A 15,632-nucleotide genomic window follows, 5' to 3' on the forward strand; every position below is an offset into this window, starting at 1 on the left:
TGAAAGGCAAAGCTCCAACACAACCCAAGGGGACACTATAGTGGTGTATGGTGAGGAGCCCTCAACATCTACATGCATTCCTCCATCCTCACAAAGCTCACATTTCCCCAACATCCAAGGCAAAGACCAACTGTACTGGGGTCCTCAAGCCCATATGAGCTTGCACAGCCCTCCAAGGCTGCAACAGGCAGCAGGACAACAGGAGTGGAATCTGCCAGCTCCCTAGGTATGACACCCAGAAGGACTGGGTTTGGGTCCAGGCAGCCTAGCAGCCCTTCATCCTTTTGTGCTAGGGGTAAAGGATGGAGCCCAGAGTGAGACGGGGAAGAGAACAGCACTGCAGAAAAATACATATCAGCAATTTAATAAGAACACACCAGCTCCTCCCTCCCCCGAAAAAAAAAGGGCTTCCAGCTGGGATTCATCAAGGAGAGCGTTCCGGGAGTAATAAGGAAAGCAGAGCCCAGCCAGCCCAGTAATACCTTCGTGCTGGCCAGGCTGAGGTGTGCTCCTGGGAAGGCTGGCTGAGCAGCCGAGCTCCCGCAGAGTGGGGCCCTCTCCAGCGAGGCAGGAGCTGCTGGGGCAGGGAGCACCCTGAAGAAAGGCTGTCTGGAAAAGCCATCTGCAGGGTTGCAATCCTGCAGGCAGCCCCTCTGCTCAGACCCACCCCTGCAGGGCTGGGGAACGGGCCCCCATCCCTTCCCAGGACTGGTGGTATTAAGCCTAAAAAGGGAATTGTTGGAGTCTTTACCAAAGAAGGAAAGCCAGCAGCGCAGTGGGCAGGCAGAGCTGGGGGAGGGATGCTGCTGCACAGCTCACAGGTTTGGGGGCTTGTTCCCCTGCTTGTCCTGGGTTCCCGTTGAGGGCATGGAGACCGCATCCAGCTTGGTGGTGCTGTGGAGGGCTGGTGCTGTGTGCTGCTCTTCTTGGGGCCACTGAGCCACCCAGATGCTGTGCAGGGGGAGTGGGGATACAGTAGCAGACAGACTTGCTGTTCTCTCAGTACCTTCACTTCATTCCTTCCCTGCCTGCACCTGCAGATGTTTAAGCCTGATTCCTACAGAGGCAGAAGGAGCCATACCCCAGCTTCACAGTCCTCCCAGGGTCTTCCTCCACCCTTTGTCCTCCACTTTCCACTCCTCAACCTCCATCCTCTAACCTCCAGTCTCCACCTTTTGACACCCATTTTCCATCTTCTACTTTCAACTTTCCATCCTTCACTCTCCATCCTCTATCATCCACCCTTCATCCTCCCTCCACCAATTCCCATGGCACCAAGTGCTCTACCCTGGGCCATTGAAGAGACCTTCCACCACCCTTCAACCCATAGAGGGGTTCTGGCCCCTCCCCACGCTGGAAGATTTATTTCACACCTCCTTATCCATCTGTCTTTGTCACCATCACCAACCAACTGAAGAGACAGGCAAAGCATCCTGTGGCTGGAGAGCCAAGCCAAGAGGCCAAGCCCTGCCTTGAACAGTGACTGCTGCAGCCATGCAAAGGTGCAGTAAGGACCAGCCAGAGACTCTGCCTGGAGCAAGATGTCCCAGGCTATCTTATAATGAGGGGTTGTATCTTGTGATGGTCCACAGGCCAAGTGCATGGATATCACAACTTAATAAATGTGGGTTTAACAACAATCTGGCACTTCTTTTATATGCCATAACCATCCTATTACATTGAAATAAAATCCACATTTAAGACACTTAATTGAACAAGTGGCCTTTAGATGTTTCTGCCTCATCTCACATGAAAAAAAAACAGCAAACCCTTCCCATTTCCCTTTGTCACAGCAGAAGAGCTTGGCTGTGGGTCTCCAGCCTCCTCCCGAGGCTGAGCTGGTGTATATCGGTGTTTCAGCCCAGGAGGAAAGCACTGAAGCCAGCCAAGCTCTCCATGGTCCCCCAAGGGACCTTGTGGAGACCAACAGCTTCCACACACTGGTTCCCTGGGGTGATGGTGGGGTTGGCTACCCTGTAGCCTCTTGAAAAGGTCCCCAGCATCCCTGGGGATTGTGTAGACTTTTCCTGATGAGGACTAGAGCAAGATCAGAGGGTCACCTGATAGCTTGAATAGAGGAGAAATGCCATCTCACAATGAATTTGAGATCATTTTTGTTTGGCTTGACTCCGTGAGATGGATGAAGTGTCCATACCCTCACCTCATTGTGCCCATCCATCATGCATGGGTACCTGTTTCTTAGTACAGCCACCCATCCATACCATTAGCTTTTCTTGCAATGAGGTGGCCAAACATGTTCACCCTCAATAATTGAGGGATTTAAGCGATATTGATGCTTTGGCACTGTTGAAACAAAGCTGATGGGCAGCCTGTTGGAGAAGCACGTTAATGTCACCCAAAGAGGAGCTCAACAGCACACAGTGGCTCTGGTGCAGAAAGAGAAGCAAGGGTTGCTAGGCAAACTGGGGCACAGGCTGCTTTCTCAGTGGTGCCTTTCCACGTCAAGCAGCTCAGCAGCGCCTTGCTTTCCTCCATTGAGCCCAAGAACCTTGTGCTAATGCCCCAAAACAGAGAGGAGAGGCGAAAAGGTGACGCATTGGGTGTCTGAGCGGGAACTGCACCAGCTCCAGGGGATCTTCCCTGGAAAACAAAAGCACAAGTTCCCAGTGCCCTCTGCAGGAGGAAGCACAGGTCTTTTCCCCGATTCTGGGGCTTTCCAGGCAGGCAGAGAGCAGCAGGATGGAGGTTTGTCACCCACGGCTTGCTCTGTCCCCCACGGGACAGTTCAGCGTGGGACAGGGACCCCGAGGCCCACCTGCCCATCCCTGGGGGCTCACAGGGAAAAAATCATTTTGCACATAGATGCAGGAGCTTGGAGTCCCTGACAGAGTGGCCATAGCTGTTCCCAGGAGTCACCTGAAATAACTGGTGGGGCAAACGGACGGTGCTACTTATTCCTGAGGGAAATCCAGCTGTTCACTGAGAGCTTTGGAGTGTGCAAAGCAGGAAAAAAAAAGGCTTAACTTTATTCTTGGGGGTGGTGGTGTCTATTTTCACTTGGTACTTAAGGGAAAAGAAGGGGATTAAAATGAAGAGCTACCCAGCAGAAAAGGACCTGGGGCTGCTGATCAACAGCCAAATGAATATGAGTCAATGTGTGCCCAGGTGGCCAAGAAGGCAAACAGCATCCTGGATCAGCAACAGTGTGGACAGCAGGTCTAGGGCAGGGATCATAGCCCTGTACTCATCACTGGTGAGACCACACCTTGAGTTCTGGGTCCCTCACTGCAAGAAAGACATTAAAGTGTCCAGAGGACAACAAAGCTGCTGAAGGGTCTGGAGCACAATTTCGTCTTCTGAGGAGCATCTGAAGGACCTGGGCTTGTCCAGTCTGGAGACAAACAGGTTTAAGGGCAACATTCTTGCCTCTACAATCTTCTACACCTTTTACAACTACCTGGGGAACGGTTTGATCCAGGTGGGCATTGGTCTTTTCTCCCAAGGAACAAGCTATAGGAAACAGCCTCAAGCTGTACCAGACTGGGTTTAGGCAGGACATGAGGAGCAGGTTTTTTTCCCCAGAGGGTAGCGGCTGCCAAGGGCAGCGGCGGAGTCCCCACCTCTGCCCGGATTTAGAAGCCGAGCGGGGCACGATGCTGTGGGACGCCGATTAGCGGTGTCCTGGTAGCGGGCTGGGTTGAACTTGATGAGTCAACAAAACAACACGGTCCGTCAGACGGGCACGGCAGCGCAGAGCGCTACAAACAGCCACACCACACGACAAAACAAAACCCGACCGCGGCCACCGCCGCCCCCCGCTCCGCGTCCCCTTTAAGGCCGCCGCCTTCCCGCCGAGCGCCGCGGGCCAATCAGCGCAGCCCACATCCGCGCCAGGGGCCGCCCCCGCCCGCCGCCGGTGAGACCGCACCACTCCTGCCCCTCGGGGGAGTTGCTGCTCCAGCTCCTTGAGCCACCCTGCCACCGCCCACTTCTCCCCCGTGTTTTCGCCAGTCTCCAGGGTATGCTCTGTTTTACAGCTTGCCGGTGACTATAGCTGGCCCTCGTGAGCCTGAGGCCCCCCTTTTCAATACGTGGTCACTCTCGTCTCCCCCATGGCCTGGCCGAGATGGTGAGGGCCGGGGCGGGGCGCGGGGCGGAAGCGGCGCCGTGGCCCAGGCGGCATCATGGCGGCGCCGGGTGAGGCGCGGAGTGCGGTGGGGAGCGGGCTGGGGAGGGCGGCGCGGCCGGTGCGGTGTTCGGGACCGCACGGGAAGGCCGCAAGGTAACTTGTTTGTTTCTCCGCAGGCCGGCGGCTGCGTCTGGCGGCAGCCTTCAGCCTCTTCTTCCTGGCCGGTACTCAGGCCCTGGCCCCCAGCCACCGCCTCACCGCCCGCGACCTGGCGCGCCTGCGAGCGACGCTGGAGCAGCCGTTCACCGACGTGCAGTCCGCCTTCTACTCTATCGTGGGCCTCAGTAGCCTAGGCGTGCGGGTGGCCAACGAAAAGGTGAGCGATGGCGGAGCCGCCAGTTTCGCCGCTCCCCCAACCCTCGCCCCTGCGGTAGGGCCCCGCACTCGGGCGGTTTGCAGTGCTGGGAAGCTGTGGACGCAGCATGGTAACCACACATGAGGCGTAACGTGAGTCTCTGGGACAGGCTGCCCAGAGAACTCTGAATGCCTGCTCGCTGGAGGTGTGCAAGGTGGAGAAGGGTTTTCCTGTGTGGTGGAAGGTGACCCTGCCTGTGACATAACGAGATGATCCTTAAGGCCCCTTCCAACCCAGCCCGTTCAGTGATTCTGTGATGATGAGATTAATTCAGGAACTCTGCTTTGGCAAGACTGTGAGGAAAATGTAAAACATATGTGCATTATGTTCTTAGTAACTGTCAGAGCAAATCATTGATGAGTACAATTCAAGTGTTTTAATTGAATAAATGGCCAGTAAGATGCCATGGGCTCTCTTACACTTCCTTTCTCTGCGTGATGGCCTCAGGGCTCACGTTTCCATGGCCTGTTGTGATGCCATTGTAGCTGTCAATTTGCTGCACTGCTTGGTGAGGATTTATGCCAGTGGCATGTTGGCTTTGCTGCTCTGTTAAATGGAGCTCTCAGTATTTCATTTTGCTTCCAACACTGAATTCAGTGAGCTTGCATGACCTGGCTATTTTTGTATGTAAAATACATTCCCTTGAGTGCACACTGGGAAAAAAAAGCTTGTGTCATCTGCACAATGCTTACTGCAATTTTATGTTTGTAAGCATTTCTGGTTTAAATGTTGCTAGTTGTCCATGTCACAACCTGCCTAGACACACCCACTTATGTGTGCATTCAGGCTTATCGAGCTGTAAACAGCAGTTTGGTCTCTCCTCAAATTCAGCTCATTCAGTAGTTGTAAATCATCTGCATTTAGTTCGTCTTAGGCTGTTGTGCACTTACACCTCAAACTCTTTGCTGTGAGGCTTTTGGAGATGAGGTTCACCACATTGCACACCTGGTCATCTGTGGGCCAAGCTGGGAGTTGCTGCTCTTGTTTATGTTATTGTGGGTGGATTTTTAATGGTTTCTGGGTTTGGCAGTGATGATGCAGCCTTCGCTTCTGCAGGTAAACAGTAATTGTTTAACTGTTCCTTGAGATTTAAGATGATACTTTTTTTTTCTGGAGAGAGTACCTCTTCATAGAGAGAGGAGAGACTTTAAAATGTATAGGTAGTAAAAATAATATCTGGGCATAACTTTTCAACATATATTGGTATTCCTGGGTAACTGTAGTATAAAAATCGTGTCCTGCTTGTAAAGATCTCTGCTGCATATACTCAAAACCCAGTGATTTATATAAGAGCAGTTAAATGTTTAGTTATTTCCTGGTTAAAATGCAGTCTTAACAATCTCTCTGTCTAGTTGTCATTTAATAACAGGCTGACTGCAGAATAACGAGCAGTCTCACTGCTTGCCTTTGTACCATAGCTGCCCACCCATTTTTTTCCTTCTGTGCTTTGAAGTCCTATATTGTGCATCTGTTAGTGAGTGTGTGATCTACACCTTGGAAGGGAGCCTGCCCACAGAATTTCTGTTCATCTCCTTTATCCTGGGAGATTTTCCTTACTTAATACATCCATAGGACTTGTATGTTGATAGGTTTTATAAATATACTCAATTTAAATTTGAATCCTGGTTGCAGTAGATTTTGTGTGAACATTGCTCCTCTATTTTTAGCAGGAACCACTTTTATTTCTATGCAGCACTTAGAGTAGGATCTGAGGGGCTTTATGGCATCACAAATATTACTAGGGATTCTGTTTGGCTTTAATGCACACTAAATTGCCTTGGAATATCCTTTACATCTCTCAATAGCTTAAGTCAGTACTGCAGTAACTTCTGTTACCTCACAGGCTGCCTGCAGTTTCATCAAATCTCATGTGGACTCCAGCAGTGTCGATTCCCTCTTCTATGCTGCTCAGTCCATCCGGGTCCTGTCTGGCTGTGAGGTGAGTTGGTAGCCCTGAGCTCTCAGAACAGATGTCACCAAGGAAATATTTGCCATCAGCTTTTTCTTGGTTTAGTTTAGGTATAGCTTCTACTTTTGCCTTCTTGTAGTAGTTTGTATTCTATTGTGCCTTGGGTAAGTCACAAGGTGTCTGGCACTACTTTATACAAGGCAGAGGTGTTTAGTCCAGAGTAGTTTGGAGGGAGTGTTCCCTAATTATATGTTGGTGGCTAAAAAAAAAGGAGCCAGCACCTTATAATAGAATCCTCAGCAGCTGTGTCAATGACAGACTCTTTGGGTGGTCACTAAACTGTTGGGCTGAAAGCCCCACATTGAAGCACACTGAAGATACAAATGCAGACCACCCTTGGTGAACTGTACGTTATCCATGTTTTTCATCAGTACCACCAGCTGCTGCATGATGATGTGGTGCTGGATGAAAAACAGTAGCAAGTTACCAGGATAAATCTGAATCATGGATTATCCTGTTTAACTGAGAGGTGACAGCAAAACTTGGATTTCATTAATTAAACTACAAAGTAATGACTGAGAAAGGGCTTTTACCCAAAAGCTTACTGTTCACCAGTGAAGCATGTTGCTCCAGGAAGAAATTAGTGGTGACTGAAGGCCTTGTTTTTTCGAGAGTGACTTAACATGTTCCCTCTGCTCTTACTCAGGTTACCATATCAAATGAGACCAGAGAGCTGCTCCTTGCAGCTGTGAGCGAGGATTCCTCAATCACCCAAATCTTCCATGCTGTCGGGGCTCTGAGTGCCTTTGGCCTTCCTTTAGCATCTCAGGAAGCTCTTAGTGCTCTTACCACTCGTCTGAGCAAAGAAGAAAATGTGCTGGCGTAAGTCTTTCATGCAGAAATGATTGACTGCTCCTTCTTTATTCTCTAGGCAGATGGGTTTTGGAGTGAATGGTATTTTAACAGTAAATTTGTGTAGTGTAGGTGTAGTAGAGTAGCTGCTGTGCTTTCATTTCATGCATTTGTTCAATTGATTATTGTCCTTCTAGGGGAATGAAAAATGTGGTCTTGGGTGCTCCTTCCTGTGTGATTTTGCAAGTAAGCTTACAAGTATGGAGTTCAGTTCAAGAAGAATGGTCAGTGGAGAGGGCATAGCCCCAAGATGTTCCCTCTCTTTGAAAGATTCACAGTGGAGTTGATAGTCATGGTTATGCGTTGTTTATGGGTGCAGCAGATTTGCTGCTCTTTTCAGGCTCTCTACTGTGAGTGCCAGTAAGCAGAGGGAATCTCTGCATTTATCACCAGAAAATGAAGTAGTTTTACTGTGAATGAGAGAGTAGAGCCTTCCTTAAAAGCTGGGGAAGAAAGGAAACTTTAAAACTTGCTTTGATGTCAAAAAAGAAGGGCTCCTGAAGCCTCATTAGCAATCCTGGGCATCTGTGCAGGAATCAGAGTTTGGTTTATTCTCTGCCTTTGAAACTCAAGAGTTTATTGCAGCACTTTTGCAGCTGCTGTGACATTCCATAATGCATTCTGTGTTTTCATGGAATCATAGGCATTGTCTGGAGTCAACTAAATGCAGTGGCAGCTGGCTTACAGTTCATTCAGAACAGAAACTGCTTTGGTTTAAATGATGTTGGGCTTTTGAAGAAGGAAAAATCATACTGTTGTTTGGTTTTGTTTGTTCTTGTTTAAGAACCATCCAGGCTTTGGAGACTGCATCTTACCTGTCCCAGCAGGCAGATCTGAGTGGCATCGTTGAGGAGATAGAGGTAGGAGTGCATTATGCTGTCTAACTACTCAGCAGTTCGATATCTGTAGTACTAAATGATGTGTAAATGTCAAACACAAAGTGAGATACCAACCTGGCTAATTCCTTGTCTGCATGACGTAGGGTGGCTTGACTCTTCCTTTCAAGCAGATACTTTTTAGTTGTTCCACAATGAATGGAAATGCAGAAAGTCATAACTTTTAAATAGAATTAAATCCACTAAGGGCTGAAAATTTCTCTTTCTTCCTGTTTCTGATTGACTCTTACAGAATATGTCAGTGATCCCATATAGATACTCAGAGCAGAGTTAACCTCTGTGGATCTCTTAGAATGCAATCAAAGTTTTCATTCTTTCTGTCAGGATCTTGTTGCTCGTCTGGATGACCTGGGTGGAGTTTATCTGCAATTTGAAGAAGGAATTGAGACTACTGCACTGTTTGTGGCTGCTGCCTATAAGCTGTCAGACCATGTGGGAACAGAGCCAGCAATGAAGGAGGTTGGTGCTTGCCTTTTCCTTTCTTGCACTCTAGAGGATCTGCCTGGTCCCTGGTGTGCAGTACAAGAGGCTGGTGCAACCGGGTGGAATTTTTGCTGTAAAAAATTAGCATAATCAGTGAAAAGAGACATCTTGAAGGGAATGCTAGGTAACAGAATCAAGGAGGAAATTCCACCTTCAAGAGCAGAGGCTGAATTTGGTTTGTTCTTTTGTTGTTCAAATGTACAGAAGGCAATTGAGAGTGAGGCCTTGTTTTGGTTTGTTTATTGAGACAAGCTGTTGAGAAAACCCCTCTTGTTATGGAGTTTGTTGATATTTGGCACTTGCCTAGCACTTTCCAGCATTTCAAAGTGCTGTGGAAATGTTATTTACCTGTGATGAAATGCAGACAGCCTGGCTTGAGGTGCCCAAAAGGGACACTACAGTAGTGCCTTACACTTTCAAGAATCTGGATGCAAAAACCTTGGCTGGAATGAGAGACTGTCAAAAATTCCTTTGGAGCCTGATTGAGCTAGAAATCATTTCTGCAATTTATCCACTTAGTAATTTTTTGCTACAACAAGTTGACTGAGTTAGATCCACTTTTGATTGTGACTGGCAGCTCCCTAAAGCACGAAGTGAAGTGACAGGGTTGAGACCGAAGCCACTGTAAGACATCTGAGTTCATTCCTGGCTCTCTTCCACGCTGCTGCCAAATAGACTAATACAAAGTCATTTTGATGTCATTTTTGAGGTGGTGATTCTGCTACACACAATTCAAACTGTCAGCATCTAAATGATGTTTAAAAGAAAATCAATTAAGGAAAATTGGTTTAGTGTTGTTTCAGAACTGTGCTGTCAGAAGAGCTATTGTTGGAGCATAAAGCTTTATCTCTTGTGAGTGGTGACAATGCCTCCAGAGCACCACAAAACTCTCTTTAAAAATTAATATGTAGTATTTTTTTTCCCTTGCAGTTTAAATGAGAATGGCAGTTGTTGATGAGGGTCTGGAGCTATGCCATGAGCATAACAGCACTGCAGCATCTCTCTGGATGCTTCTTCTACTTATGATGTACACTGGTGCTCACTGATATGTGTAGGAGAGTGCAAATCTGAGATGCATTCAGAAATGTTCTTTGTAGGTTGCAGCTTAAGCCCAGCTGGCAACAGCCCCACACAGTCACACGCTTCTTCACAGTGAGACTGAAGAGTGAATTGGAAGGGTTAAAGTGAGAAAACTCGTGAGTGAGCTCATGACAGTTTAATTGGTAAAGCAAAAGCTATGCAAAAGCAAAACAAGGAATTCATTCACCACCTCTCCTGGGCAGGTAGATGTTCAGCCATCTCCAGGGAAGCAGGGCTTCACCACGCAGTTAATTGGGAAGACTAACGCCATCACTCTGAGCATCCTCCTACCTCTTTTCCTGCACCACCTTTATGCTGAACATGGCATCATATTGTCTGGAACATTATTTTGATCAGTCCCAGCTGTGTCTCCTCCCAACATCTTGTGCACCTTCACTGGTAGGGTGAGAAGCAAAAAAGCGTTGGCTCTGTGTGAGCTGCTCAGCAGTAGCTAAATCATCCCTGAATTCCCCACACTCTTTCTGGCACAGATACAAAATCCAGCCTCACACCAGCAATTATGAAGGAAAAAAATCTCTAATCAAAGCCATCACAATAGGTTACTTAGTTGTGTGCTTGTTTTATTTGGGATTGTCTCTGATTATACTCCTTTCTGATAAATGGGAGTTTATCCCACAGTCCTTTGCCTGGATCAAAGAACAGGTGACTGATTTCTCTATTTTTCAGACTAGCAGGGAGTGTTAAAAGAATCTGAATAACACAGAGCGGGGAGCAGATGCACTAACCCCACAGATTCAGGCTGAAAAACCAGCTGGGGAGCAATTACTTTGGAGAGAACAAATTAGCTTTGGCACATCCCAGAGCCAGAGCTGGCTCCGTGCTCCTGGTGGTACTACTCTTTAAAGCTAATCCTCTTAGCTTGAGGACACTGCTGAGCCTTAGGGGATAAGCCTGCGTGGTCCTAGACTGGCTCTTTCCAGAGCCATTAGGATGCTTTGCATCAATGCCCTGTGGCCTTCCCAGCTTGGCAGGCAGCCAGGATATCTAGCTAGTCCTTCTCCATATGAAGGCAATCATATGGCTTCTGGAGCCAAATTGTCTTTTTGCAGCTGCACACAGTCTGGTTAGTTGAGCTGATGGCATCTTCCATTCTGAATCACATAGTTTGAAGGGGTAGATCCAGAGTCTGGTTTTGCAAGTTTTCAGCACAATTACAGCCATTGTGGTTGTAACCTCCTAGCCAAGAATAAGAACACTAATGTGACATTCAGAAGGTAGTTAATTTGGGGTTACCTCACAACTTGAGTTATTTTTAAAGCAAATAGGAAATTAAACAGCTTTTGTGAATGATGTTTTTATTAATAACATTCTACTGAGCCAGTCTGCAATGTTGTGGTGAGCTGCTAGTGCTCACATATGATTTACTTTTCCTCTTTCAGGATCAAATTATCCAGTTGATGAATGCAATTTTTAGCAAGAAGAACTTCGAGACGCTTTCAGAGGCCTTCAGTGTTGCTTGTGCTGCTGGTTCTTTGTCGCAGAACCGCTACCACTTGCCTGTCATTATTGTCCCTGAGGGACCTGCAGCTGTGTCTCACCATCAGCCTGTGCTCAGGGTGAGGCCTTTCTCCAGATCTTAATGTTGGCTCAGTCTTTAGTCCTGCATGTCTGGGCTGTGTAAGATGATGTCTTTCATTTTTAGCTGTAGGACTCAGGTTCCAGTAGCCCTGGGGCTTTAGTGCTTTGAAGAATTCTTGGGCTTACCACACACTACCTCAAGAAGCCACTGTGTGGAATTCAGCTCTGCTGATAACAAACTTCCTTTCCCAACTCTGTTGAAGAGCTAGATGAATCTGAGATGCTGGGCAGGGGAGAGATGTGGGTGTGTAATACAGAGGGGTAGTGAGTCACCTGTGCTCCTGCATTCCTTCTGGATCAAAGGGGTTCATGGAAATCCTTCTGTTTCTCTTGTAGCTACAAGTGACCAATGTTATGTCTCAGCCACTGACTGAAGCTTCTGTAAAGCTTGACTATGCAAAGTCTGCATCTAGCAAAGCTCCTGTCCTTCAACAGGCACCTTTTACTCTCTCAGGGTAAGAAAATGATCTTATTTTTAACATTTGTAAGTCAAATAGGTTTAATTTGGACTTAATTCTTTGTTCTTCCACTCGAGAAACATTTGTATCATGCTGTGAAGAAAGGCTGAAAGAGTTGGGGTTTTTCAGCCTGGAGAAGAGAAGACTCTATGAAGACTTAAAAGGATCTTAAAGATAAGGACAACCTCTTTAGCAGGGCCTGTTGCAATAGGACAAGAGATGATGGTTTTAAACTAGAAGAGGGACGTTCAGGCTAGAGAGAAGGAAGAAATTCTTTACCCTGAGAGTGGTGAGACCCTGTCACAGGTTGCCAAGAGAGGTGGTAGATGTCCCATCCCTGGAAACATTCCGAGTCAGGTTGGTTTGGGCTCTGAGCAACCTGCTCCAGTTGAAGTTGTCCCTTCTGGCTACAGGAGGGAATGGACTAAATGAGCTCGAAAGGTCCCTTTCAACCCAAACTGTTCTATGAGGCTACAGAAATCTCAAAACACCGTAGTTGTGCTTGATTGATAACAGGTGACTGAGTAGGTTTTGGAGTTCTGATGGATTTCTGTTGCTGTTTCTTTTAACTGGGAAACTGAATTTTTTTTCTGAGAGAACCCTGAGGAATTCTTTGCTTGCTGCACTTGGCATTAGTTTTGTGCTGGTTTGTCTGCTTAACTCCTTGGTAGCAAGATAGTACCTATTTGCAGGCTGTGTCATCGTTCTAGAGGACACTCAATACCTTGATCTTTTTGTTACAGAGATGTCTTTGAGCTGAACTTCATGAATGTGAAACCTGCAAGTGGATATTATGATTTCTCCATCAGTGTTGATGGAGATAAGAGATTTATTGCTAACAAAGTTGAGGTGAGTGTGCTCTTTGGCATTTTCATTGTGTACCTCTTCACTGAAACACCTTTTTATCTATACCCATTAAGGATGTCACAGTTGTGTGGTGTTTTTGTCACATTTTTCTGTAATGTGTTGGCTTTTGACCCAGGATTATGACCTGTAACAGTGACCAGGCTGCAGTAACCAGGAACAATCAAAAGAGATTTCTGTAGATATGAAAACTGGCTTATCACTTAGGTTCTGATCTGACAGCATCTGGACAAAGGCTGTACATACATGGATGTGTGTGGAATACCTGGGTGTGTACATGTTCAGAGCTGGAAGGTGTTTATTGAGCAGCCCAATGCAAAAATGATTACTGAGAATGTTGGTCCTCCAGTGCATTCAGTATTTGAGTCTGTAAATCTTAAGGCTTGGCTAGCAGCTGACTGATGATTGCTTGATGCATGGAAACTAAACATTTGTAATCTGTTTGTAGTGCTGGAGAAGAGGAGGCTCTGAGGGGACCTCATAGTGGCCTTTCAGTATCTGAAGGGGGCCTACAAAAAAGCTGGGGAGGGACTTTTTAGGCTCTCAGGGAGTGACAGGACTAGGGAGAATGGAGCAAAGCTGGAGATTCAGTTCAGACTGAATGTGAGGAGGAAGTTGTTCAACATGAGAATGGTGAGAGCCTGGAATGGGTTGCCCAGGGAGGTGGTTGAGACCCCTTGACTGGAGGTGTTTAAGGCCAGACTGGGTGGGGCTATGGGCAGCCTGCTGTAGGGTAGGGTGTCCCTGCCCCTGGGCAGGGGGGGTTGGAACTAGATGATCCTTGTGGTCCCTTCCAACCCTGACTGATTCTATGTATAAACTCTGGAGCCCTAGAGGAGACTGAAGGGGTCTTTTGGCATCATCTAACTCTGTGTGTGGTGATGCTTTTGCAGTGGAGAAATGGTCACCAATGAAAATGCAGTCTTCATACATACATACTTTTTTTGGTGGCAAAAGATATTAAACCACACCTTTCTGAGGAAGAGTTGGACTTGATGATGTTTTCCAACAGAAAACACCAACAGAGGTGTTTTCCAACTGAAACAATTCTATGATTCTTCTAATAGTAATAGGACTAGAAGAAATGGGCTTAACCTGTGCCAGAGGAGGTTTACATTGGGTATTAGGAAAAGTTTCTTTACTGAGAGTGTGATGAGGCATTGAAATAAGTTGCCCAGGGAGGTGGGGAAGTCACCATCCCTGGAGATGTTCAAGATGCCATTAGATGTGGTGCTTCAGGATGTAGTTTATTGGTCGTGGTAGTTTGTTTATGTTTTGGACATGATCTTAAAGGTCCTTTCCAACCATAACGATTCTGTGATATGATTCTATGGCAGACACTCAGTTTTACTTTCCTCAAGCTTACTCCAGTGAGAAGAATCTGACTGCTGTCACCCAGTGCTGACAGCCAAGTGCTCTCCTCCAGTGCTCTACTCCCAGAGTCAGTGTTTGCCCTCAATCTCCCATTCAAGCAAGAGACCAGCTTTAAAAATCTCCCAATACAATCAGCTTGGGGTGGGGGGAGACACTTCTTTACAACTGCTGACCTTTACACTCTGTGTATCAAGCTGCTGCTGTCACTGCAGTAGTAATAGCACTTAGGAGTGTCACAAGGGGGTGATTGGTGCTGGCTGCTGGCACACACAGGTACCGGCAGCAGCGATGTATTAGTGCTGGGCAGCTTTGTGTCAGCCACCTCTAATAAGACACATTGGTACGGGGGAGGACTGCTGGGGGAGCTGCTTTTTTTTTTCCTCCTTACTGTTATTAGCATTAATTGTCCTTAATGCACCGTGGTTTTGACAGTAATGAGCTGAACCAGTGGGTTATTACTCCAGCAGAGACGACATTTCCTGGCATTAAAATATTTGAGAGATGTTTGTGCTCTGTTCAGCTGGAGGGGCTCTGTGCTGCTGCGCTGCCTTCTCCTCACTCTTTCTAAATCAATATTTCATTAGCCCATCTTTCTTTGCTCCCAGCTTGGCACAACCTAAGGCTTTACTAAACTTAGCCTGGAATAGTCTGCATGTTAATGGATCTATTATCAGGGGTAGCCTCTCTTTTAAATTATACTTTTAGTAGTAAAGGACCTGCCAAGATTATTGTGTTTGAAGTTTGACTTGAATTGTTTGGTTTGTGTTTTTACATGTTTTTTTCCCCTGCATGTTCCTGTGAATTATTTCTGATGGTGAGGGTGTGGGGCTGGTTCACATGAGCAGACCTGTAATAACAAATTGTGGTGAATGATGAAAAATATCTTGGCAGTGAAACTTTAATTCTCCAGGGGAGCATTTATAAGCTGTGAGAACAAATGTGCTAATTAGAAACTACAGACTGCAGTAACTGCTTAGGTTAGAAGGATTGAAATCAGTTGGACCCAGTGAGGTTCACTGTGATGGTCTGTGGTTTGGGACTGGGGAGAGGGCAGGAAGTCATTCCACTGCTTGAGGTTTGTGCTGCGCTTCACACGGTCTGACAAATGGCAGAGCCTTTCTGGCTGCTCTGTGCTAGTGAGAAATGCTGTGACTGAAGCAAAGTGCAGGTCTGCAGGAATGCTTTGGCTTTTATCTCCTGCTAATAAAATCAGAAACCTTTTGGGCTTTAGGAGCCAGCAAAAGCATAAGTGGTTACTGTCCAGAGACCTTTCTCACCTCCAGTTGCTTTCCAGTACCTGTGCACGCACAGCTTTAACTTGTATCATATGTGATGCACTCTTTAATAGCTAGTTCAGAAGGAAAACTGGTTTGATCTGGATAGTTGCACTGTTCCACTCAAAACACTTCTCACAAAGGGCAGCTAGCCCATCATGACTGAGTACCTGATGTCTTCTGAGCTGCCTCCTTGTGCAGGAAGAAATGGGATGGGTTAGGATTAGCAACTGGTGCAGAAGCTTTGCCAGAAAGTAAATTGCTGTAGATCTTTCTGG

The 15,632-nt window shown here is 46.9% G+C and overlaps 1 protein-coding gene across 4 annotated transcripts in view; it reads left to right on the forward strand.

Moving 5' to 3' along the window:
• Positions 1-4,106: 4,106 nt before the first annotated feature.
• RPN2 (ribophorin II) overlaps positions 4,107-15,632 on the forward strand; it is a 44,628-nt gene continuing 33,102 nt past the window's right edge. For 3 of the 4 annotated variants that reach the window (XM_064167995.1, XM_064167996.1, XM_064167997.1), the window contains exons 1-9: positions 4,118-4,158; positions 4,267-4,466; positions 6,349-6,444; positions 7,121-7,296; positions 8,111-8,186; positions 8,547-8,681; positions 11,186-11,362; positions 11,721-11,839; positions 12,586-12,691. In XM_064167995.1, the coding sequence (XP_064024065.1) occupies positions 4,146-4,158; positions 4,267-4,466; positions 6,349-6,444; positions 7,121-7,296; positions 8,111-8,186; positions 8,547-8,681; positions 11,186-11,362; positions 11,721-11,839; positions 12,586-12,691 (1,098 nt within the window). In that variant the 5' untranslated portion in view covers positions 4,118-4,145. Of the gene's footprint in view, positions 4,159-4,266; positions 4,467-6,348; positions 6,445-7,120; positions 7,297-8,110; positions 8,187-8,546; positions 8,682-11,185; positions 11,363-11,720; positions 11,840-12,585; positions 12,692-15,632 lie in introns of all 4 variants that reach the window. The other variant, XM_064167998.1, reaches the window with a different exon arrangement.

This window comes from Pogoniulus pusillus, chromosome 29 (assembly GCF_015220805.1).
Source record: "Pogoniulus pusillus isolate bPogPus1 chromosome 29, bPogPus1.pri, whole genome shotgun sequence".
Classification (NCBI taxonomy): domain Eukaryota; kingdom Metazoa; phylum Chordata; class Aves; order Piciformes; family Lybiidae; genus Pogoniulus; species Pogoniulus pusillus.